General features: G+C 37.5%; 3 protein-coding genes across 3 annotated transcripts; 1 reads left to right on the top strand and 2 right to left on the bottom strand.

Annotated features, from left to right (window-relative positions):
* The first annotated feature begins 4,976 nt into the window (after positions 1 to 4,976).
* On the top strand, positions 4,977 to 6,600 carry LOC121807187 (2-oxoglutarate-dependent dioxygenase 19-like). The gene is made up of 4 exons (XM_042207397.1): positions 4,977 to 5,298; positions 5,375 to 5,616; positions 5,812 to 6,139; positions 6,219 to 6,600. Exons 1-4 carry the CDS (start codon positions 5,074 to 5,076, stop codon positions 6,468 to 6,470), a joined length of 1,047 nt encoding a protein of 348 aa, XP_042063331.1. The 5' UTR covers positions 4,977 to 5,073; the 3' UTR covers positions 6,471 to 6,600.
* A 6,525-nt stretch (positions 6,601 to 13,125) lies between these two features.
* On the bottom strand, positions 13,126 to 14,728 carry LOC121808344 (2-oxoglutarate-dependent dioxygenase 19-like). Its single transcript, XM_042208769.1, has 4 exons — positions 14,424 to 14,728; positions 14,106 to 14,347; positions 13,582 to 13,909; positions 13,126 to 13,502 (listed from the first exon to the last, which is right to left on the bottom strand). The coding sequence occupies exons 1-4, from the start codon at positions 14,646 to 14,648 to the stop codon at positions 13,251 to 13,253; spliced, it is 1,047 nt and encodes a 348-aa protein (XP_042064703.1). The 5' UTR covers positions 14,649 to 14,728; the 3' UTR covers positions 13,126 to 13,250.
* Positions 14,729 to 16,014: 1,286 nt separating this feature from the next.
* LOC121808343 (putative 1-phosphatidylinositol-3-phosphate 5-kinase FAB1D) lies at positions 16,015 to 22,960 on the bottom strand. Its single transcript, XM_042208768.1, has 13 exons — positions 22,753 to 22,960; positions 21,659 to 21,878; positions 21,542 to 21,575; positions 20,797 to 21,447; positions 20,551 to 20,698; positions 20,143 to 20,484; positions 19,283 to 20,044; positions 18,870 to 19,198; positions 18,649 to 18,775; positions 18,414 to 18,569; positions 17,164 to 18,339; positions 16,817 to 17,077; positions 16,015 to 16,626 (listed from the first exon to the last, which is right to left on the bottom strand). Exons 2-13 carry the CDS (start codon positions 21,717 to 21,719, stop codon positions 16,231 to 16,233), a joined length of 4,443 nt encoding a protein of 1,480 aa, XP_042064702.1. The 5' UTR covers positions 21,720 to 21,878; positions 22,753 to 22,960; the 3' UTR covers positions 16,015 to 16,230.
* Between the last annotated feature and the right edge of the window lie 401 nt (positions 22,961 to 23,361).

Below are 23,361 nucleotides of genomic sequence, written 5' to 3'. Positions count from 1 at the left end.
ATTTAGATTTAAGTCCATATAAATTCATTTAGACGATTTGACAAGGATAATTCGTGGAAATGTTTTTCTAGGGATGAACAGGTAGACATATTTTTAGATAGATGTTAATATTGAAGATTTACCAAGTTTAGTTCTTATATTACTAGAATGAAGGGCAAAAAAATGACATAATTTGTAAGTCTTTAGTGGTTTTATGAGCAAGTAGTAACTTGATAAGGTAGAAATACTTAGGGTTCTTTATGAATGTAACATGATAAAGGGAAAAATGAATTTGTAATCTAATTATATAAGTCGAAAAAATAGTTTTTCTTTGTTACTTAGGGGAAAGATCATCATATGTTTCAATTTTAAATCTTTCTGCTTAAATAAAAGTTTTCATATTTCAATCATTATACCTTTTTTTAATAAAATAAATAAATGAAAGAGAAAGATGAAAGTTCGAGAATTGCTATAAAAATATATGAAAAGATACACGTACTCCTCTTCTTTTTCTCATCTTAGCATGTGAAACCAATCAATTAAAATCATTCTTAAAATTCGTAACGTAACGTGGTTAGGACATGTATAGATTAATTACATTTTCCCTTAGTTTAGGCGACAACCACTGGCCCTGTATCACATGGAATATGATCTTGATAGAGATATTAAACAAAAAAAAAATTTATTTTAATAATCATGTTATTAATGAAACAAAAATAAAATAATAGCACGAGAAATTACTTTCCAAATCGGCGGGCTGAGTTTATGGCTCGGGGAAAGCCCACCAACCGAAAGGAAAAAATATAATACTCCTCTGTCTCTAAAAGCTTATCACATTTCATTTTCTGCACTCGTTTTAGAAAAATGATAATAAATAGCTAAAGTGGAGAGACGGTAAGTAAGATAGAGAATAACGTAGACGAGAGTCTTCTCTACATTGTTCTCTCTCTTACTTTATCATTTCTCCACTTTAACTATTTATTATCATTTTTTAAAAAATGAGTGCAGAAAATGAAATGTGATAAATTTTCAGGGACGGAGAGGGAGTATTTTATAACTATTGAGGGGGAAGTATTAGTAAAATACTAAATACTATACCTTTTCCAAAATGAATATAAATATATAATAATCTATTATTCAGAATATAGAAATATGCATAACTTAAGATCTCAGTAGTTGAAACCCTAGAATATGAAGCTGGAAAAAGATAGTCATGCCTTATACGTTTCAAATTTTCATACACATGGACTCTTTTCATAAGTATACCTTTGAGTTGATGTTGGTATAACTTAGCAAAAAGTCATAAAACCGAATAAACCAACAGGTTCATGGATGGACCTAGCTAGGTGGGTTCGGGTGGGATTGACGGACCACACCGCGGTTTAATGAATATTGTTAAAAAAATTCCATTAATTGGCTCATGAACTTACAGTTAGCAGCTCTACCTTTGCTTCAACCCTTCTTGTTCTGGTGAGCGAAAATAGACTAAAGATGATAAAACAAGACATATGTAGAAATCAACCTCAAACATATATCTAGAGCACAATTTTGAAAATTTATGATTAGATGCGGATAAATGAGACAAAATAAAATTAAAAAAAAAGAAGCCAATACGTCTTATAGAAAATGATCTTGGAAATCATTACAGACCACGACAATTCATATCATCAGAGGCCAAACATTAAAGATTCCATATCAATAATTCAATTAAACTATAAAACGAAAATTCCTAATTACCAAGAAACAATTAAACAATTTGTATACCATAAGTCATCAGTCACTAAATCTTATTAATATTAATCATATACGGATTCGAATACGATACAACCATACAACACAGCTCATCAACCAACAAATCCTATTTAAAAATCATACCAAGAAGCGTGAAATACATGATCCATCAACCGACCAATAACTCATGTTATTCAATAATACAAAATCCAAATCAACATAAATTCATGAATTAATATAGAAGAATTTAGTTCCTTAACTAGGCCTTAATTAGTCTATTTTGTATAATAAATATTATATATATATATATATATAGGGAGATGATCTAATGATCAATAATTAATCAAAAACACGGAAGGTCATAATTAAGCAATTTTAAGTCATATTATAATATTTGGGTTTAATGTCATGCTAAGATCATTTTAGGTCATGCTTTGTTAGCATGACCTAAAAATTAACTAACTATGAAGTGCCCTACGTATGATAATGTTCTGCGTTTCTGTACTTAAATCTAGTTTTGCATAGATCAAAACCATATATATATATATATATAGAGTCGTGATCATATGATAACCCCTAAATATCGTAATAACCCTATAACTAAATCTGGACCACACATTTTTAAAATCACGCGGTCTAGATTAAAACTTAGATTTACTTCATAAAAAAAGGCGGAGGGGTAAATATGTCATTTCCCTCATTTAATTTCTGAATTTCACCAAATATCACGTAAAATGATAAAATGATATATTTTAGGTTTATTGCATAAAATGATAGTTTTGCCGGATAGAATGATACTCTACTTCATAAAAAAAGGCGGAGGGGTAAATATGTCATTTCGCTCATTTAATTTCTGAGTTTCACCAAATATCACGTAAAATGATAAAATGATAGTATATGTTAGGTTTATTGCATAGAATGATAGTTTTGCCGGATAGAATGATACTCTGAGTTGATAAAATGATACTCTGAATGATAAAATGATACTCTGAATTTCACCAAATATCACGTAAAATGATAAAATGATAAAATGATAGGTTTATTGCATAGAATGATAGTTTTGCCGGATAGAATGATACTCTGAGTTGATAAAATGATACTTTTGACTGACTGATAAAATGATAAAATGATAGGTTTATTGCATAGAATGATAGTTTTGCCGGATAGAATGATACTTTGAGTTGATAAAATGATACTTTTGACTGACTGATAAAATGATAAAATGATAGGTTTATTGCATAGAATGATAGTTTTGTCGGATAGAATGATACTCTGAGTTGATAAAATGATACTTTTGACTGACTAATAAAATGATAAAATGATAAAATGATAGGTTTATTGCATAGAATGATAGTTTTGCCGGATAGAATGATACTCTGAGTTGATAAAATGATACTCTGAATGATAAAATGATACTCTGAATTTCGCCAAATATCACGTAAAATGATAAAATGATAAAATGATAGGTTTATTGCATAGAATGATAGTTTTGCCGGATAGAATGATACTCTGAGTTGATAAAATGATACTCTTGACTGATAAAATGATACTCTGAATTTCGCCAAATATCACGTAAAATGATAAAATGATAGTTTTGCCGGATAGAATGATACTTTCAGCCGATAGAATGATAGTTTTGCCGGGTAGAATGATACTTTCAGCCGATAGAATGATAGGTATTTTTTGTGTATAAAATGACATTTTTGTTTAATAAAATGATACTTTTACCTTATAAAATGATAATCTAAGCGGATAAAATGACAGTAACCTTATAAAAATGATAGTTTAGCTGAAGAAATTGCATATAAGCTGATAAAATGATACTTTAACGTGATAAAATGACTTAAAACTGATAAAATGATAGTTTTTCCGGATAGAATGATACTCTGAGTTGATAAAATGATACTTTTGACTGACTGATAAAATGATAAAATGATATATGTTAGGTTTATTGCATAGAATGATAGTTTTCCCGGATAGAATGATACTCTGGGTTGATAAAATGATACTTTTGACTGACTGATAACATGATAAAATGAGCGAAATTCAGAAATTAAATGAGCAAAATTTGGATACGTAAATTTTATCATGAGCGAAATGACATATTTATCCCCGCGCTTTTTTTTATGAAGTAAATCTAAGTTTTAATCTAGACCGCGTGATTTTAAAAATGTGTGGTCCATATTTAGTTATAGGGTTATTACGAAAATTGGGGTTATCATTATAACGCACCCCTATATATATATATATATATATAGTGACATACTTATTAGATGTATTGCAACGTAATAAGTACTTAACAATTAAGAGACCTTTCAAACCTAGGAAAGTCATCAAAAGTAAAATATATACAAAAAAAAAATCAAACCCGGCCCCAACAATAAATTGGAGAGGGCCTCTTTCTTACAACAAATAAAATATAGCTAATTAACTTTAATTAGTGTTATTGTAATATAATATGTACCACAAAAACAACATTGATTAATTAAATGGAAAAAAAGTTCTCTAAAGTCCATATGTGAATGGGGAACGAAAGATATTACTATTTTCTTGACATAGTTAAGAATTAATGGTCTAACAATGGACCTTACACGACTATGCAAGTCATCAAAAGTAAAACTATACTTTGAAAACCTAGAAGACGCACACAAAAAAATTCAAAAAAAAAATTACAAAAGCACATACAAAAAATTCAAACCCCAACAATCAATACGACAGCGACAATTAACAACATAAGACTAATAGAAAGCAGTAAACATTAGTCCTCTTGTTTTTTAATTTAACAATTAGTATATATTAACCACAAAATAAACATTGTTTAAATGTGACTGTAAAAATCAACATCGGCGTGCTTCATCAGTTTACTACACACACAACTATTATTATTATTATTATTATTATTATTATTATTATTATTATAAATAATCAAGAAAATTTTGAATTTTTAAATTATATCTAATTAAATTATAAATAAATAATTATAGTTATATTAGTTACGTTTATTATTATTTCAATAAATAAATTCTTTATCTAGAAACCGCACCGACTTTGTCATATTCTAAAAAACCCCTCTCACATGCTATACATTTTGCGTGCAACCCACCCACCAAATAAATCAATAAATAATATCGTATCGCAATCCGAAATATTTAATTTAATATACCAATAAACAAGGCAGCAATTAAATAATCTTATTTTTGAACGTGAATGTGATTCATTTTATATATGGCTGGCTATCCTACAGCTTTCAAAGACGGCGTTCTTACCTCTCTCACTACAAATACCAACTTCACCACTTTCCTTCAACACAAACACACACACACACACACAAGCTAGAGAGAGATCACTGATCACTGAGAAACAATGGCAGCAGTAGCACAAAACTCATCATTTGTGAAAGCTCTAGCAGAAAACCCCACTCTCAAATCCATTCCATCTCAATTCACATTCGCCACTGATTCCAAAGGCTCCCAATCCGATTCACTCCCCATCATCGACTTCTCTCTCCTAACCTCCCCCAATCCCGACCAGCGCTGCAGAGTCCTTGCAGACCTCGACAGCGCTTGTCGGGAATGGGGCTTCTTCATCGTAAGCAAAATAATAGAAAAATTTCTATAGTTGATTGATTGATTAAGATTTGAGTTTAACATATGAATTAATGCAGTTGGTGAACCATGGGATTCCGGAGAAGCTTCTCAAGGCTATCATCGCGTCGAGTCTGGAGTTTTTCGAGCTGCCCGAGGAGGAGAAGAGGCGGTATGAGGCCAAGAGCGCTTCGGACCCCATCAAGTCCGGAAGCGGCAGCCTCATCAACACGGCCAACCAAAGGGTTCATTTGTGGAGGGATTTTGTCAAATCGTATGTTCACCCCGAGTTTAACTGCCCTACCGAGCCTCACGCTCTCAGGTAAAATAAATAATACTCCCTCCGTCCATAAATAATTTATCACATTGTGGAATGGATTGTGTGTGTTTTAATATAAAAGTGGGTGATGTGTAATTGTAAATGAATTGTGTGGATTCTACTACTACTTAAAAAAAAAACCTAATTTTTTTGTGGATGAAATAAGTGATGACTAATATAATGTTCCTCCATTTTCAGGGAGACTTTGCAAGAGTTCTCAGGGAAGACCCGGCCCGTGTTCAGGAAACTGATGCACGCGATCGGAGAAAACCTAGGGCTCGAACAAGGGTTCGTGGACGAAGCTTTAAAACTTGACTCTTGCTTCCAATTGTACGCAGCCAACTACTACCCTCCCTGTCCGGAGCCGGACCAGGCCATCGGTATCCCCGCGCATACCGATCACGGCCTTCTCACGTTTCTCATACACAATGGAGTCGCAGGGCTTCAGATCCAGCACAACGGAGAGTGGTTCGACACCTTCTCCCCACAAAACGCAATCCTCGTTAACAACGCCGATCATCTCGAGGTATGTTCGGTCCGGTTGGATTTGATATTTTTAAAATTTATAGAAAATTAGATTACAAATTATTTTAATTTTGTAACAGATACTGAGCAACGGGAGGTACAAGAGCGTGAGGCACAGAGCCGTGGTGAATACCGAGGCAACGAGGATTTCGGTGGTGATGGCGAACGGGGCGGCGCCCGAGGCAGTGGTTGCTCCGGCGCCGGCGCTGGTGGAAAAAGACGGGCGTCCATTTTATCGTCCCATGAAATTCATTGAATATGTGGAAACAATGCTTAGCAATCGACTTTTGGGAAAAAGCAACTTGGATTGCATCAAGATTCAAGATGAATGAACTATTTAGTAATGTTTAATTATTAGTAATATGGAGTAACTTTGTTTAGGTTGTCGGAATAAGTTTGACTCTTGTATGTCGCATTGTGTACTTTTAATTATTATTATACAAAAATATTTATTATGACTAATCTTCTATCGGTGGGATTGCTTGCCCATTCAGCATTAGTGTATCCATCAATTTCTAAATCTCCATACTTTAAATATCTCACAATTCTCATAACAGCATCCATATGGTTTTCCCGCGGCTGATGCATGAATTGACTGACAATTTATAATATAGTAGTAAAAGTCTAAAAACTTTGTTACAGACGATAGAAATCATTCAACTAAAAAAGTACCCCCTCCGTTTCTTCATAATTGAGGCAAAACTTTTCGGCACGGAGTTTAAGAAAGAGATGTTGAATGTGTTAAATAAATAGATAAAAAAGTAAGAGATGGAAAAAAGTAGAGAGAATAAAGTAGAAAGTGAATAAAGTAGAGAGAATAAAGTAAGAGAGAGTAAAGTAAGAAAAAGAAAAAAGTTACTATAGGGAAATGACTCAACTATAAGGGAACTTCCCAAAATGAAAAATGACTCAACTATGGAGAACCGGATGGAGTAGTAACTTATTAGTATTATTTATAATGAAGGATTTTTGATATAAAAAATAAAGACAAAGATTATAATGGTGAAAATATAAAAAATATAATAAAAAGGATTAGTCGATTATATAAACATCAAGTATAACAAAAAGTCATCAATAAATAACAAAAAGTATCGAAAACCTTGTCCTCCAGTAACTGGGGCAGGACCCCACACATCAGAGTGAACCAAAGCAAAAAGTGATTTTCCTCTAGTGTTTTTTTAATTTGAAGGAATGTCTGTGACTTTTTGCCAAAACACAAGTTTCACAATTCAAAACATGAGTAGAAGAAACTAACTCAGGAAAGAGTAGGCGAAGATAACTTATGGATGGGTGCCCTAACCGGCGATGTAAGAGCCAAATCTGTCCGTCAGTCAGTTCGTGAGTTAACATAGCAGTACTCTGTTGTGCTATCTCATCCACGTAGTACAGTCCATGTTGCTCAGTGTCACGCCCAACTATCGTCCCTGTCTTGATATCCTGTAATATACAAAAATGCGACCGCATTAGCAATTTGGAAATATCGAGGAAGTCTGATGCATCAAAGGACATGGTATCGGTTGCCACACAGTCAAAAATTCAAATTTGGACCCCACATTCACTAACACCACTTCTCTCTTACTTTTTTTTACCTTCTCTCTTACTAATAATATGGACCTCACATTCCACTTATATTAATTCTCTCTTATTTTTTTTCATTCTCTCTTACTTTACCAATTCCATATTAAAATTCGTGGCATTTACAATGTGTCCTATTTTTCGTGGACGGAGGGAGTATATCTTTGAGACTATTCTCTGTGAGAGTACCTTTCTTATTTAATCACATTGGCATTAGTTTTTTTTAATTTATCTATTTGATTTAATTATAATAACTTGTAAATGATTATTGACATTTTGACTTTATAAATAACAAAGAAAAAAGAAGCTCAATTTTTTCTAATTTAATTTTTTAAGTTATAGATAAAATTGACAGAGACTGAACTTTGTTTTTAAAATATAAGAACTAAAATAAATGGATAAAACGAAAAGACTAATACTAAGGTGAACTAAATGAGATGTGTTGCTCACATAAATTATGTTGTAATATCAAATTCAAATGTATATGTAGTGTATGGATAGAGAACTAGTGAGAATTGGATTTTTCGTTAAAACTGAAATTATAAACAAGCACGTAAAATTAATGAACAAAAGAAGAATAAATAAAAAACTATTTTTGCTGAACCTAGGGATTTTTTACTTTAGTTATTCGTATTCAATATTTCTGATGTGCTACGGTTTCACATTGATTGATATATACTCCATATATGTGTAGATCTGAACAGTACAAAATGTTACATTGATTGAAAATTATTGATCCGATTAAATGGCACGCCAAAGGAATTCTAGGTGCTACATAACCTACATTCATTTAAAAAGGAAATACATTTACCGCAAATCTTTGAATTGAAAAAGGCTAAAATTAACTAATAGCAATATACTAGATCTAAATCTATATTTTATATCATTATAATAATGAAACCCACTTTTATCTTGATTCTTGACACGTATAATTAGGGTCTTAGAGATGACAAATATAATTACGTTCACTTAATTTTTAATAAATGTAGTTGGGTTAGGTTAATGTGATGGATTTGGATTTGGATTTGGACTTGGAATATAGAGTATCAAATACAGTCATTATTTTATTCTAAATTCAGTATGCATTTTCTAGCTCGACTGTTTTACACTTTTACCAATTTAACAGCTTTGAGCCCTTTAATTTCTCTTCTTTTATTAAGAAAATTAAAAAAAGATAATAAAATAGTACTAAACTGTGGACCATATAGAGGCTTCACATATCGATTAGAATCCAAAGTACACGTTATACTACTGTATTATTTTGCAATAAAAATCACCTTAAATAGTACAACTTTTTGTTATCTAAGATACTACAAATTGCAATTTTTTAATTTCCCTTATGCGGCGATGGTTATCACATTTCACGACCTTAGTTGTTGAACGGCCATTTATCATCCCTTTATCCCTTTATCATCCTAGGGCATGCTTAAATGGTGTAGAGTTCCTAGTTGTGGTGTAGTTTCAATACTTATTTATTAATGTATTCAATGAGGCATAAATCTCCCTATAAATACTAGGGAGATGAGTATCTCAAATACAGAAACATTGATAGAAATACATCTCTACATCTACTTCCATATCTAAATTGCCTTACCAATCTTCAAATACCTCTCTTGATTACCATATTTAAGATGGTATCAGAGCAGGAAATCAACAAAAAAAAATCTCAAATGGAGGACAGCCAAATACACATTCTCGAGCTATTGATCGAGACAATCTCAAATCTAATTAATTTGTGCAAAGCCAACACAAATCAAAACCAAAATTCCTACCAGCCGAAGAACTTCGCGTAGAGACTGCCAATGCAGCAACAGCCATGAGCCCCTGCCTTCCCAAGAAATCCTCAAATGTTGCTAGTGAAGAAAGTAAGGAATCCAATTCTGTTGATGACACCAACTCAGCTCCCAGTGAAGAAAGCGGCTACAGTGCTGAATCTGGAAACGCAGCTAACCAAGAAGCTGAAGAAACTCTCGAGATAAAGCTTGAGACTACACCAGCAGACTTCTGTTTCCCTACTCCAAAGAAGACCAGCGACGGTGAATCTAAACCTGACAAAATGGAAGAATTTAGCAGCGCCGCCGACTCTCGCTCGTGTAACAACCGCAATGGTTCGCCTTCCAATCGACTCCTCGGAGTATTCAATCAGCAGCCGCTAGCGCAAGCACTAGAGCTCTCGGAGGGTGAAGGAGCGTCGGCAGCTTTGCGGTGGGGAAAGAAGAAGAAGCAGAGGAAGCGCGCGGCCAGCGCTCCAACGGATAGCGCCGATCCACGGCCGCTTTCCAACAAACACAGATCCAAAAAGAGCTTTGGCGGCAAAGGCTTTGCGGTGGGGGAGAAGGAAGAAGTGAGGCCATCCGCAATGGGTCGGACGATGGCACGACAGATGGCGCGCATCGTCCGCGCCTGCCATCGTCCGCCCCATTGCGAGTGCGTGACATAGGCCGTGGACGATCGTCGCGCCCTACACTAAGGGCGCGGAGTATAGCGCGGACGATGCCCATCGTCCGCCCCATTGCGGCCTACGCGGACGATGGCCGCGCACCATAGGCCATCGTCCGCGCCATCGTCCGGCCCACTGTGGGCTACGCGGACGATGGCACGCGGTTTCGTTTTTTTATAAATAGAGTTCATTTGTAATTTCATTTCACGATTTCACTTTCGAAACTTATTACATTTACATAATTACTACGAAATGGATTCAAGTCCCAATAGTCCTATGTTTAGCAGAGAGGCGCGTTGGCCGGGTACAGAACCCGGCGAATATCGTTCGTTCGACGCCGACACCCAGTACGATCCCGATTTCAGTACGGAATCGTACGGGTTGTCTGACATGGAGCCGTCTTCAAACCGACCAAGCGCTCCCTCCCGCCGTGACGCCACAGCGGCCGATCCTGAACCCGCCGCGACCGCTTCCGCCCTAGCCAAAAAGAAGCGGAACCGGCAGCGGGCGCAGAAGTTGCCGCCTCCCGGAAATTGCGATGAGTACGCCCCCGGCCGTACGAACTACACCGACGAAGAAACCCTCATTTTAGCCCGGTGTTGGGTAGATATATCGGAAGACCCGATTTTTGCGAACAACCAGAGGCAGGTCGCGTACTGGGAGCGCATCGCCGGCCTCTACAATGAGGCCAAGCCGCCGACCGCGTACAAGCGCAAACGTGAGCAATTCCGCAAGCAATGAGATCAAGTGAAGAAGCAAGTGAACTTGTACGCGACGGAGTTCGAGAAGTTCACGCGGACACAGGGGAGCGGCAAGAGCTTGAGCGACGTGCGCGCTAAAGCGTTGTTGTCGTATCGGTCGATGTACGACGACTTCAAGCACGAGGCCATCTGGGCGCTCTTGAGGGACAAGCAGAAGTTCCAAGGTGGAATTCTGCACACTGGTGCGCCGAAGAGGACGAAGACCACCGAAGCTGGTGATTACACGAGCAGCGGCAATCACCCGGTTGACCTCAACCGGACGTACGTGGATGAAGGGAGTTCCGGCACACCGGCGTCCTCCCGGCGTCAAGGCTGCGAAGGCCAAGGGGAAGGCAGCTGAGCCTCATCCTCGACCGCTGCAAACCCATCTCCGTTCCCGGAAACGCTCCCGACCAAGACGGCCACGGCGTTTGAGTCGTTGGCAACAACGTCGATGGCGATGACGTTATTGCAGACGCACAAGGCCCTCAAGAAGTGTACTGACCCCGACGAAGCCGAATATCTCCGGGCGTTAATCGATGAGCTGCGTCGGAAGTTGGAAATTGCACCGACTTAGTTGTTTTTTTTTTGTAAGTTGAATGGTGTAACTTTTTTTTATTAATGCGTCGCCATTTGTTATTTAGACGTTTTTTACTTACTCGTTACTTGTTATTTGAAAACATTTAAATTAATTAAACAAAACAATAAAATGATGATGTGGCGCGCCTTAGGGCGCCCCACTGCAGGTTGGGGGGAAGGAGGATAAAACTGATGACGTTGCGCGCCATAGGGCGCCCCACTGCTGATGCCCTGAAGGAGAAAGCATTGGAGGTGGTTAGGACGAAGGATTGGCCGAAATGGGGGTTTTCTTAAAAAAACCCATTCATTTTGCAAATCAGCCCCCCAAGTTCAAAACAATCCCAAAATATACCCCATTCCAAAATTCCCTCTCAAATTCCCCCTAGTCAGTTCCGATATTATCCAACCCACCTCATTTGACAAAAAACTTACACAAAAATTCCCCTTTTGTTCGAAAATCTGAGAAAACACCTCGTATGTTTGAATTTCAGCCCTCCATTACATGTACAAACATTTTCCAAGCTTTAACATACTCATCTTCCTCAAACATAGGACCTAAAGACCACTATTGAATTTTTGACTGTGTGGCAACCGATACCATGTCCTTTGATGCATCGGACTTCCTCAATATTTCCAAATTGCTAATGCGGTCGCATTTTTGTATATTACAGGATATCAAGACAGGGACGATAGTTGGGCGTGACACTGAGCAACATGGACTGTACTACGTGGATGAGATAGCCCAACAGAGTACTGCTATGTTAACTCACGGACTGACTGACGGACAGATTTGGCTCTTACATCGCCGGTTAGGGCACCCATCCATAAGTTATCTTCGCCTACTCTTTCCTGAGTTAGTTTCTTCTACTCATGTTTTGAATTGTGAAACTTGTGTTTTGGCAAAAAGTCACAGACATTCCTTCAAATTAAAAACACTAGAGGAAAATCACTTTTTGCTTTGGTTCACTCTGATGTGTGGGGTCCTGCCCCAGTTACTGGAGGACAAGGTTTTCGATACTTTTTGTTATTTATTGATGACTTTTTGTTATACTTGCTGTTTATATAATCGACTAATCCTTTTTATTATATTTTTAATATTTTCACGATTATAATCTTTGTCTTTATTTTTTATATAAAAAATCCTTCATTATAAATAATACTAATAAGTTACTACTCCCCCGTTTCTCCATAGTTGAGTCATTTTTTATTTTTGGAAGTTTCCTTATAGTTGAGTCATTTCCCTATAGTAACTTTTTTCTCTTTCTTACTTTACTCTCTCTTACTTTATTCACTTTCTACTTTATTCTCTTTACTTTTTCCCCTCTCTTATTTTTTTTATCTATTTATTTAACACATTCAACATCTATTTCTTAAACTCCGTGCCGAAAAGTTTTGTCTCAATTATGAAGAAACAGAGGGGTACTTTTTTAGTTGAATGATTTCTATCATCTGTAACAAAGTTTTTAGACTTTTACTATTATATTATAAATTGTCAGTCAATTCATGCATCAGCCGCAGGAAGACTATATGGATGTTGTTATGAGAATTGTGAGATATTTAAAGGGAACATGGTATTCTAGGAAAAGTATGAAGATTTAGAAATTGATGGATACACTGAATGGGCAAGCAATCTCATCGATAGAAGATTAGTCATAATAAATATTTTTGTATAATAATAATTAAAAGTACACAATGCGATTCATACAAGAGTCAAACTTATTCCGACAACCTAAACAAAGTAACTCCATATTGCTAATAATTAAACATTACTAAATAGTTCATTCATCTTGAATCTTGATGCAATCCAAGTTGCTTTTTCCCAAAAGTCGATTGCTAAGCATTGTTTCCACATATTCAATGAATTTCATGGGACGATAAAATGGACGCCCGTCTTTTTCCACCAGCGCCGGCGCCGGAGCAACCACTGCCTCGGGCGCCGCCCCGTTCGCCATCACCACCGAAATCCTCGTTGCCTCGGTATTCACCACGGCTCTGTGCCTCACGCTCTTGTACCTCCCGTTGCTCAGTATCTGTTACAAAATTAAAATAATTTGTAATCTAATTTTGTATAAATTTTAAAAATATCAAATCGAACCGGACCGAACATACCTCGAGATGATCGGCGTTGTTAACGAGGATTGCGTTTTGTGGGGAGAAGGTGTCGAACCACTCTCCGTTGTGCTGGATCTGAAGCCCTGCGACTCCATTGTGTATGAGAAACGTGAGAAGGCCGTGATCGGTATGCGCGGGGATACCGATGGCCTGGTCCGGCTCCGGACAGGGAGGGTAGTAGTTGGCTGCGTACAATTGGAAGCAAGAGTCGAGTTTTAAAGCTTCGTCCACGAACCCTTGTTCGAGCCCTAGGTTTTCTTCGATCGCGTGCATCAGTTTCCTGAACACGGGCCGGGTCTTCCCTGAGAACTCTTGCAAAGTCTCCCTGAAAATGGAGGAACATTATATTAGTCATCACTTATTTCATCCACAAAAATTAGGTTTTTTTTTTTTTAAGTAGTAGTAGAATCCACACAATTCATTTACAATTACACATCACCCACTTTTATATTAAAACACACACAATCCATTCCACAATGTGGTAAATTATTTATGGACGGAGGGAGTATTATTTATTTTACCTGAGAGTGTGAGGCTCGGTAGGGCAGTTAAACTCGGGGTGAACATACGATTTGACAAAATCCCTCCACAAATGAACCCTTTGGTTGGCCGTGTTGATGAGGCTGCCGCTTCCGGACTTGACGGGGTCCGAAGCGCTCTTGGCCTCATACCGCCTCTTCTCCTCCTCGGGCAGCTCGAAAAACTCCAGACTCGACGCGATGATAGCCTTGAGAAGCTTCTCCGGAATCCCATGGTTCACCAACTGCATTAATTCATATGTTAAACTCAAATCTTAATCAATCAATCAACTATAGAAATTTTTCTATTATTTTGCTTACGATGAAGAAGCCCCATTCCCGACAAGCGCTGTCGAGGTCTGCAAGGACTCTGCAGCGCTGGTCGGGATTGGGGGAGGTTAGGAGAGAGAAGTCGATGATGGGGAGTGAATCGGATTGGGAGCCTTTGGAATCAGTGGCGAATGTGAATTGAGATGGAATGGATTTGAGAGTGGGGTTTTCTGCTAGAGCTTTCACAAATGATGAGTTTTGTGCTACTGCTGCCATTGTTTCTCAGTGATCAGTGATCTCTCTCTAGCTTGTGTGTGTGTGTGTGTTTGTGTTTGTGTTGAAGGAAAGTGGTGAAGTTGGTATTTGTAGTGAGAGAGGTAAGAACGCCGTCTTTGAAAGCTGTAGGATAGCCAGCCATATATAAAATGAATCACATTCACGTTGAAAAATAAGATTATTTAATTGCTGCCTTGTTTATTGGTATATTAAATTAAATATTTCGGATTGCGATACGATATTATTTATTAATTTATTTGGTGGGTGGGTTGCACGCAAAATGTATAGCATGTGAGAGGGGTTTTTTAGAATATGACAAAGTCGGTGCGGTTTCTAGATCAAGAATTTATTTATTGAAATAATAATAAACGTAACTAATATAACTATAATTATTTATTTATAATTTAATTAGATATAATTTAAAAATTCAAAATTTTCTTGATTATTTTTTATAATAATAATAATAATAATAATAATAATAATAATAGTTGTGTGTGTAGTAAACTGATGAAGCACGCCGATGTTGATTTTTACAGTCACATTTAAACAATGTTTATTTTGTGGTTAATATATACTAATTGTTAAATTAAAAAACAAGAGGACTAATGTTTACTGCTTTCTAATAATAATAATAATAGTTGTATAGAATAGTTAAAATTATACTTAAATACCTGAATATATAAGAATACCTAGGAAAAACTAGGGAATCAAAATTTAGGAAAATTGCATTAATTTTCTTATTTTCAGGATTTTGATTACTTTTTCAATTTTATTAAAATTCAAACAAATACAAGAATTTGAAAATTCAAAGAATCATAATATTACTTTTTCAGACTGAATCCTGCAAACAAACATGACAAATAATTTTGTACTTTCGAACTTTTTTATGGTTAATTAATTACTCCCCCGTCCTCTAATTAACTTATTCCCCCTCAATTTTTTATGGTAAAATCAATGCGTAAATAATAATTTAATTAAACTATATATACACTTGTTCCCTAAAATTATAAACGTTGCCTGAATTCTTTATTTCCCATTAATTATAAGAGCACAAATTTTATGATGGTAGTATTATTTTCCCAACTTGACCTGAATATAAATGTTCTAGCTGAATTTGCTCCATGAATAGTGCAAATAGTACTTAAAACGATGTCGTTTCTGTAATCAATTACCGTTTAAATCAATTTCGAATGATGTTTGCAAATTTTTGACATTTTCTGCAAGAGCACATCTAATTATCCCTTTGTCATGGATTACCTATTTTTCCACTTGTGCTGTTGGATTTCGACGTGAGATTCGTATCACAAGATCAATGTAGACGTGTAAATGTGTGTAAAGTTTCATAATGTAATAAATAACCACCACATTTGAATTTGATGAAAGATTCCATTGCCATTTTTACAGTTGCTCAAGGTGATATACATACAAAAACAAACATATAGGTAACGACGTGTAACACACCAAAATGCCCCCAAAACTATCTGCTTAAAATAAATGCAGGCTTACGAGGCGATCGACTATATACAACGTAGCCGGATTCAATATATAGACGGGCAACGAAACCACGACCAATGACTCGAAATCAGGCAACCTTTAGAGTACCTTGTTCGCGTTTCCCTTGCTTTTGAGACGTCGTATGGAACAAGCCGTCGTCCTCATTCCCCCGTTTCTTCTGCTGCACACCGTTATCCGAGGCCGGGCCGCAGACTGAGCAAGGGTCGGAAGACCTGTGGGAGCACCAGTGATCCGGAACGGTTAGAAAATGTATGCTTATGAACTTCCTAAACCTCTTCTTGTATTCGATGGGAGAGATGATGGTCGGCAGCTGGTTCTTGGGGACAACGAGCGAGGATTTCACCCAATTCTCGAGCTGCTTGTCCCACGTGTACTGCCTGAGATAGTCTATGATGCCACATACCAGTTCACCACGTTGTGTGTCAACCCCCACGAGCAGCGAGTAGTCCATGACGTTGATCGTCTGAGAAAGGAACACGAGATAGTCAGCCATGGTACGTAGCGGAAACAATAAGACCCAAGGGGGGCTCGAGCCCCCTACCAAGTTTTCTAATTTTAAAAAATTGATAATATATAGCCCCTACCAAAACAAATTTATGCGTGTGCACGTGACATGAAGTAGTCAAATTATATAACTGGCACAAAACACTCACGTTGAGGAAATTTGTGTCGTTGTATACAGCGCGCTGCAGGTTCCGTTTGGATTTCCTGCAAACGTAGAGGGGTGAAACGCTCATATCGTTGACGAAATTCTGATCGAGAAGAACCTCCCCTGCCTCATCCGTGTTGAGCCGAGCGTGCAGAGCTCCTTTGAGATCGTACTGTCTTGATATATTCCAACCAAATGAAAGATTTTCCATCACTAGAAGATCGTGCCTCGTCTCCTTCCCGCTTCTCGGAGCTCGTATTGTAACCTAAACGCAACCAGATACACAACATCAGTATGATACACGACAAAAGCAACAACTGCAGCTATCCGAATTTAGATGGAGAGGCTAGCCTGGTATATTCCGAGAATCTTAGCAAGACACGTCTGGTTTCCAAGCTCGTAGCACTCGTTCATGTACTCGAAGTAGTTCGTGGCGAATTTCATGAATGAGTCGAGCTCTGTCCTCTTAATCTCCTTGATGATAAGACGGTCGTCTAGCGTCTTAGCAAAGAAAGATTTACTCTTGCCACCTTTCGCGTCCCAGTTTCTACAGCGACTCAGAGAGGCAATAAAATCGACTTCGGAAGGACAACAACGATCGCGCAGCTGACGGAACTGGCTTGCAAACAGGCAAACGACGGAGTACTTGCGCTTTCTCCCCAACCCCATAGACACCTCCAGGTGGCTAGCACTATAGGAAACCGTCGAGTCTAACAAATCCAGGCCGTCGAAACTTGATGTGTGTGAATCTTCCAAGTTGGCAGGTGGAGAGTGTAGACCATCGGAATCCAACGAGCCAAAGGAACGCCATCGAGAAGTGGTTAACGAAAATATTCTCGTTAGTTTCTGAGAACCCTCGTTCGGTTTAAAATCATTTCCTCTTTCTCTCTCGGATAGATCATCCGTTGCTACCTCAAAATCCTTCAATAAGGCCAGAGCACAAGCTATTATGCTCGAGAATTCCTCTTCGTAGTCGGAAACTATATAGTCGTTAGCACCGAGAGGAATGTGCAGCCTTGAACCCTCGTCGTTTATCAATTTCTGAGGAACGGATTCTGCAGCATAACTGCTAAATGATTCAATCTTTGGCAAGTAGCCTCTCTGCAGATCCTCCATATATTCGCGTCGAATGTCATCAAACGCGGCCCAAATCCAATCCTTATCCGTTTCTAGGTCGAGTGACACAGAACGATGGGGCTTTCCTCTTGAATCAGAAACACCATCCTCGATACGATGTTCTGTCAATAATACATCGACAGCTAATCCATTTTCGAACCACACACCCGTAGATCCTTCAACTTGTCCGTTTAAACAAATCTCTGTAACTGGACATTCATTAGCTTCAACGCATACTGAGGCGATAGAGTTAGAATCGATCACCTTGATGTCAGATGAAAGTAACGCGTGTAGTCTTTGATCCCACACACATGATTTAAGAAGAAGTTCCAACCGAAACGTGTTCAACCTTAGGATCCTAGACGCAGCATCAACTTCACTTTCATCATTCGTAGCATGTTGAATTTCGACCTATCATTTTGCACGAACATTTAGAACAGCGGTGGTGAATTATATAAAAAGCCATTCATCGCAAACTATCTTACCTCGAATTGAGACTTTTCCTGCTTCAGCATGAGCATAATATCCGAAAATTCCTTGCTCGAGCCCTGAATGTTGAGAGTCACCCCAATGTATCTAGCTTCTATCTCCTTAAGGGACTTTTCGATATCAATGAACATTAACATCCCTTGCAGATATACCTTAAAGAGAGGAAAACGTAATAAGCATCACAAATTCATCGAAGGATAAAGCAGCGATAAATTTATAAGAGGCACGTACATCATCGGATTCCTTCTTAAGAAACTCCTTTTTGACCGAAGCGTTGAATTCCATCTTCTGAGGTGGGAGTGACACTGAGCAAGTCGCAACTGATGAATACTTGAACACGGCAACCATGGGGCCTAGTCTGAATTTTAATCGAACAAGGTAAGAGCGTTATGATTTTAGAAGACATTTATCATCGGACAACGTTTAAAAGTATATGAAACTTTTTGTCGTACCCAAAGAAGTACAAGAAATCCTTATGGAAAGAATGGCCACAGCTGGACGAACAATTGAACGAAGAGACGTCTGAAAAACTGAGCTGCAAAAACTTTCCGAATGATAAACCATGGGCAGCGGTAGATATCAACACTCTTTTCGTAGATTTTAAGCTTCCGTCTTGGCATAGACCGCAACGACTCCACATCCAAAGCTTCCCTTCAGTTTCTCCGGGCAAACTTTTCCCAGCAGGAAGACGTCTAACTTGGATCGTGAGTTGCTTGTTGTGATGCGCATAGAAGAAAGAGTGCACCTCGGGGCTTTCTCCACACGTCTTGCACTGGAGTCCCTGTGAGAAGTAGATTCTACGTTAGGTTCGACTTATATGCTGTAAAACACAGTGCTCAAAGTATGATAAATGTTCGAAAAGGACCTGACTGAGCAGAGTATCACGCAAAAAATTTCCGAGAGGAACATCAAAGCTCCGGTAGAACTTGATGTGAGAAAAATGACTCTTCTCGCAGATAGTCCCTCTTGAAGCATTGCGACTGGACAACAACACTAATATGCTCTCGGAATCAAGCGCCGCGCAGATGCCATCCTTGCTAAGCAACTGATCTTCAGCATTATCACTATGATTCCACGTATCCGATAATTCTGGTTGAGTGTCAGGCAAATTATCTTCCATATATCCGTCTTTTTGCATGTCATCAATTTTAGCCACAGCCTCAACATCTTGATTTCTTCCGTTAAAACCGAACGGACTGGTAATTCTCTTAGAAGAGACGGAGAAAAGAGGAAAGCCATCATTCATAGCTTTTTCGATTGATGTTGAAAGAGATACCCCTGGAAATGTTTCTGGGCTGAAGGAGTGAGACGACAACGAAGAACTTCCTTCTGAGGATGACATCAGGTTTTCCGGGTCGTTTTGATGGAAACCATTGGATATGGGAATGTCAATTGCATCGGAAACCTTGGAATCGCACGTGTGTGTGTCCTCGGAGCCAATCAAAGTCGATATTTGTCTGTTGAGTGCCGGGTCCAACGCTTCACAGGGAGAAATCGTGGAGAACATTGAGGTCTGGTCTAGAAGAAAGGAAGCCTCGAGCATAAAATGATATGCCATGACAACTGCACACCGGATGACGCATTTAATCCTTTTCAGTTCGTTACTGCTCGCTCCCATCAACACAATCTGCATAAAATGAATATGTTCATCAATATTTTTACAAGAAAACGTAACAAAACTTGCATATATTACGTTCTAGCATAATAAAGTGAAGGAAGACTTACTGTACATCCAAGTCGAGAAGGGCAGCCCTCAAGGAACATCAAAGTTTTACTTGGTGTCTTTCCGCCATCATTGCTAACATCATGCTCTTCGACAAATCTTTCAATGTGGAAGGAGTCGCATTGCCTAAGTTTCTGACCCAAAGCAAGCTCTGTTGATGAGATAGGTGAACCAACACAACGAGCAACTCTATCTAGGCGATGCAGCTTCATATCGAACACTAGTGTCATTCTGTTTGCAAGAATAGACTCTCGTATGTCTCGAGAAACTGATTTTTCGACCAAGATAACATTTGGATGGCAATTCTCTATCATATCGACAATAGTTTTCAGATTGCTCTTTTCCTGTCAATGGACACATAGTCAGAAAAAATCGCATATTCAGTTGAAATGGGAGGTTTTCTGTCTTACCTGCTGCTGCATTGAGTCGAATGACGATAATCCACCGGAGGAAAGATCTAGTGAGCCGTGGATCAACAGCAGTCGAGGGTTTTTGTACTTAATCGGCATGTGTTTGTGAGCAGCATGCTTTTTGAAGACGAGTCCTTTATATACTTGACTGAACAACATAAACAAGATCGAACGATTTTATGGCATTTTTGAATATGTACAGAAAATATCCCAAAGAAAAAAACATAATCAAGGACTAGATGGTACCTTTGACTACGCAAACCACTTGCAATGCATTTAATCTTCACGTATCCATCAGGATCCATGGCCTTACCTTCATGTGTGTTCGGCTTCACAAATGCAGCAGCCTCCCAAGATAAAGAAGTCACTATGTCCACCCAGTTTTCGCCCTGACCTCCGGAGGAACTAACACCGACAGACTTTACTAGTTGGCTAACGAGGGCTGCAAATTTCCCGTTCTTAACATTGTCCATTGCTTTAACCTTTTCCTCTCTGACCTTGAAACTAGCACTTCCTTCTTCTTCGAAGCTGCTTAAAGAACTAGGCCTAGCCCAGGTGGCGCCGTCCCCACACTCATCGTCATCATCATCATAACTTGCAACCCTATCTATCACGTCGTCTTCCCAGTCCTCAGGCTCTGGAGGAAGCCAGAACTCGTCACTCCCTTCATCATTCGGAAGAAATGCAGCAGAACCATCAACAGATGAACTCAGTCTTTCGACATTGTTGTTCGTTCCTAGCGGAACTTCAGCAGTTTCTATCTCTACGACACTCCCAAAACCATTAATCTTTCGAACTTCTAAAACATGTTGCTTCACCAAATTACCGTTTTGATGAAAACCGTTCGTTTTAACTAATATGTTCGAGTCAACAAGGCTGCTATCTACCACGTAAGGCCTGAAAGAGAATGAACAAATTTTTGTAAGCTCAAAATTGATGTAGACGAAGCATCCGAGACTATTATCAAAAGGGAAGGATGTGCACTATGTACCGATCATAAAAGTTCCCGTCTGACAAAATATCACCTGAAAAACAAGATTTTACATGAAGTTATATATTTGGACAATAGGCAATTGAATAGAGAAAAAAGATAAGAGCAAGAGCTTACTGCAACTTGATAAAGAACTGTGGCTGCTTTTCAAAGAAGCTGTAGGACTAAATGATGGCATCGCAAAAGAACTTCGACTTCTTTTTCTTTACACTTTCTGAGTAATATACTCGAACCAAAAACTTGCAAAGATCATAGATCGACCTCTATCCTGTGTTGTGCGCTTGCTTGACTTAGCCAACTTCCCGCAATTACATAGTTACTTTTGATACATTTCATTCTGCATATTAAATCACAATGAGTTAATGAGAACACCTATAGCTTACACAATGTTAATCTCGTTCAACTAGAGAAATTCGAGTAGATAATGAAACTAAAGGGCTATGAATTGTTTGCGAGCATAACGAATATCTAAGAAAGATTCAAGCCTAGATACCAGATCTAGTACAGAGAAGAATTATCTTTAAACATAAAGCATATGTACACCATCCATTTTTTGGGGAAAATAATGATTCTATATCTATTATCCTTCGGAGAAGCAATTCAAACTAGTACATGACCAAAATGAAGAAAGAATACATTGAAAAAATTGCAATTGTATTGAAAAAATCTACATAGGAAATTCAAATTCCTAAAATTCTTAAACATCATGTATGATCATTTAATCTGTAGCTTTATTTCATTATAAATTCAAGATTAGAAATATCACCAAACATTCAATGGAAAATTTAAACAATCATCTCAATCTTGAAATACCAAACACCAACAAATTAAAGCAAAAACAAGAAACCAACTACCAAAACTGCCAAGAAATTCACATCCATTTGATCTGTTGATTCTCAACTCAACATATTGTCCACTAAATCACACTATCCCATTATCAAGAACACCACAATTCTACTGTTATTAGAAGATAATTTCAAAAAAAGATACTCCAAGAAATTGGAGAAATCATAGTCCTGAAAATGTAGAAAAAAATAAAAAACTAAACTACCAAAACTACCAAGAAATTCACAGCCATTTGATCTGTTGATTCACAACTCAACATATTTCTCAACTAAATCACAATATCCCAAAATCAAGAACACCACAATTATACAGTTACAAGGTAAATTCAAAAGGATAAAACATAAAGAAGAGATTTTGAGTCTCACTCTTAAACAAATTCCCATAAATTCAGCAATCTTCATACCCCCAAAATCTTGGACATTGAAGAATTTCAAGGCGGTGGAAAAGGGAACATTGGAAAAGCAAAAGATATTGTGAACGAGCTCAACATGAAGAAAGATTTTGAGAAGGAGAAGTAATAAAGAAAAGTTTGAAAGATTGTCTGAAGATGGATAGGGCCCACAGCCAGTTTTTCGCTGCTCACACAATAATTTGAATTTTTCAGCATTAAAGAGGGCATGAATATTGAATTTATGTAGGTGGGTAGAAGTAGAATTATGCCACTTGGAATTCTTTTGTTTGCATTCGAAGTCAAATATTTCTCAAGTTTGAAAAAAAGTAAGAAATGGAAAATTATGGTTTATATAATAAAAATTTTATTCACTTAGAAAAATATATTGTATTATTAAGAATTACTATTATTTATTATTAAAATAACGTATTTCTTCGTTCCACGGCCAATATTTAGGTTTTTTCATTTGATATGTCGTAAAATAATTGCTAATAAATCTATTCTTTATCATTGCAGTTTATAGTATACTCCATTTTATTATAACCATGAAGAAAAAAAGTAATGATCGATAGGTTAAATATAA

The sequence above is a fragment of the Salvia splendens genome, chromosome 6 (assembly GCF_004379255.2).
Source record: "Salvia splendens isolate huo1 chromosome 6, SspV2, whole genome shotgun sequence".
Classification (NCBI taxonomy): Eukaryota; Viridiplantae; Streptophyta; class Magnoliopsida; order Lamiales; family Lamiaceae; genus Salvia; species Salvia splendens.
Note: the sequence above shows the minus strand (reverse complement) of the source record. Positions and strands in the feature narration are given on the sequence as shown.

Bases quoted from the DNA above. Each gene is read 5' to 3' on its own strand.
- LOC121807187 (XM_042207397.1), top strand. From the start codon at position 5,074: ATGGCAGCAGTAGCACAAAACTCATCATTTGTGAAAGCTCTAGCAGAA. The intron at 5,299-5,374 runs GTAAGCAAAATA...GAATTAATGCAG, and splicing joins GGGAATGGGGCTTCTTCATC to TTGGTGAACCATGGGATTCC. The intron at 6,140-6,218 runs GTATGTTCGGTC...ATTTTGTAACAG, and splicing joins ACAACGCCGATCATCTCGAG to ATACTGAGCAACGGGAGGTA.
- LOC121808344 (XM_042208769.1), bottom strand. From the start codon at position 14,648: ATGGCAGCAGTAGCACAAAACTCATCATTTGTGAAAGCTCTAGCAGAA. The intron at 13,910-14,105 runs GTAAAATAAATA...CTCCATTTTCAG, and splicing joins ACCGAGCCTCACACTCTCAG to GGAGACTTTGCAAGAGTTCT. The intron at 13,503-13,581 runs GTATGTTCGGTC...ATTTTGTAACAG, and splicing joins ACAACGCCGATCATCTCGAG to ATACTGAGCAACGGGAGGTA.
- LOC121808343 (XM_042208768.1), bottom strand. From the start codon at position 21,719: ATGCCATCATTTAGTCCTACAGCTTCTTTGAAAAGCAGCCACAGTTCT. The intron at 20,699-20,796 runs GTACCATCTAGT...TATGTTGTTCAG, and splicing joins AGTGGTTTGCGTAGTCAAAG to TCAAGTATATAAAGGACTCG. The intron at 18,340-18,413 runs GTAAGATAGTTT...GCAAAATGATAG, and splicing joins AGGAAAAGTCTCAATTCGAG to GTCGAAATTCAACATGCTAC.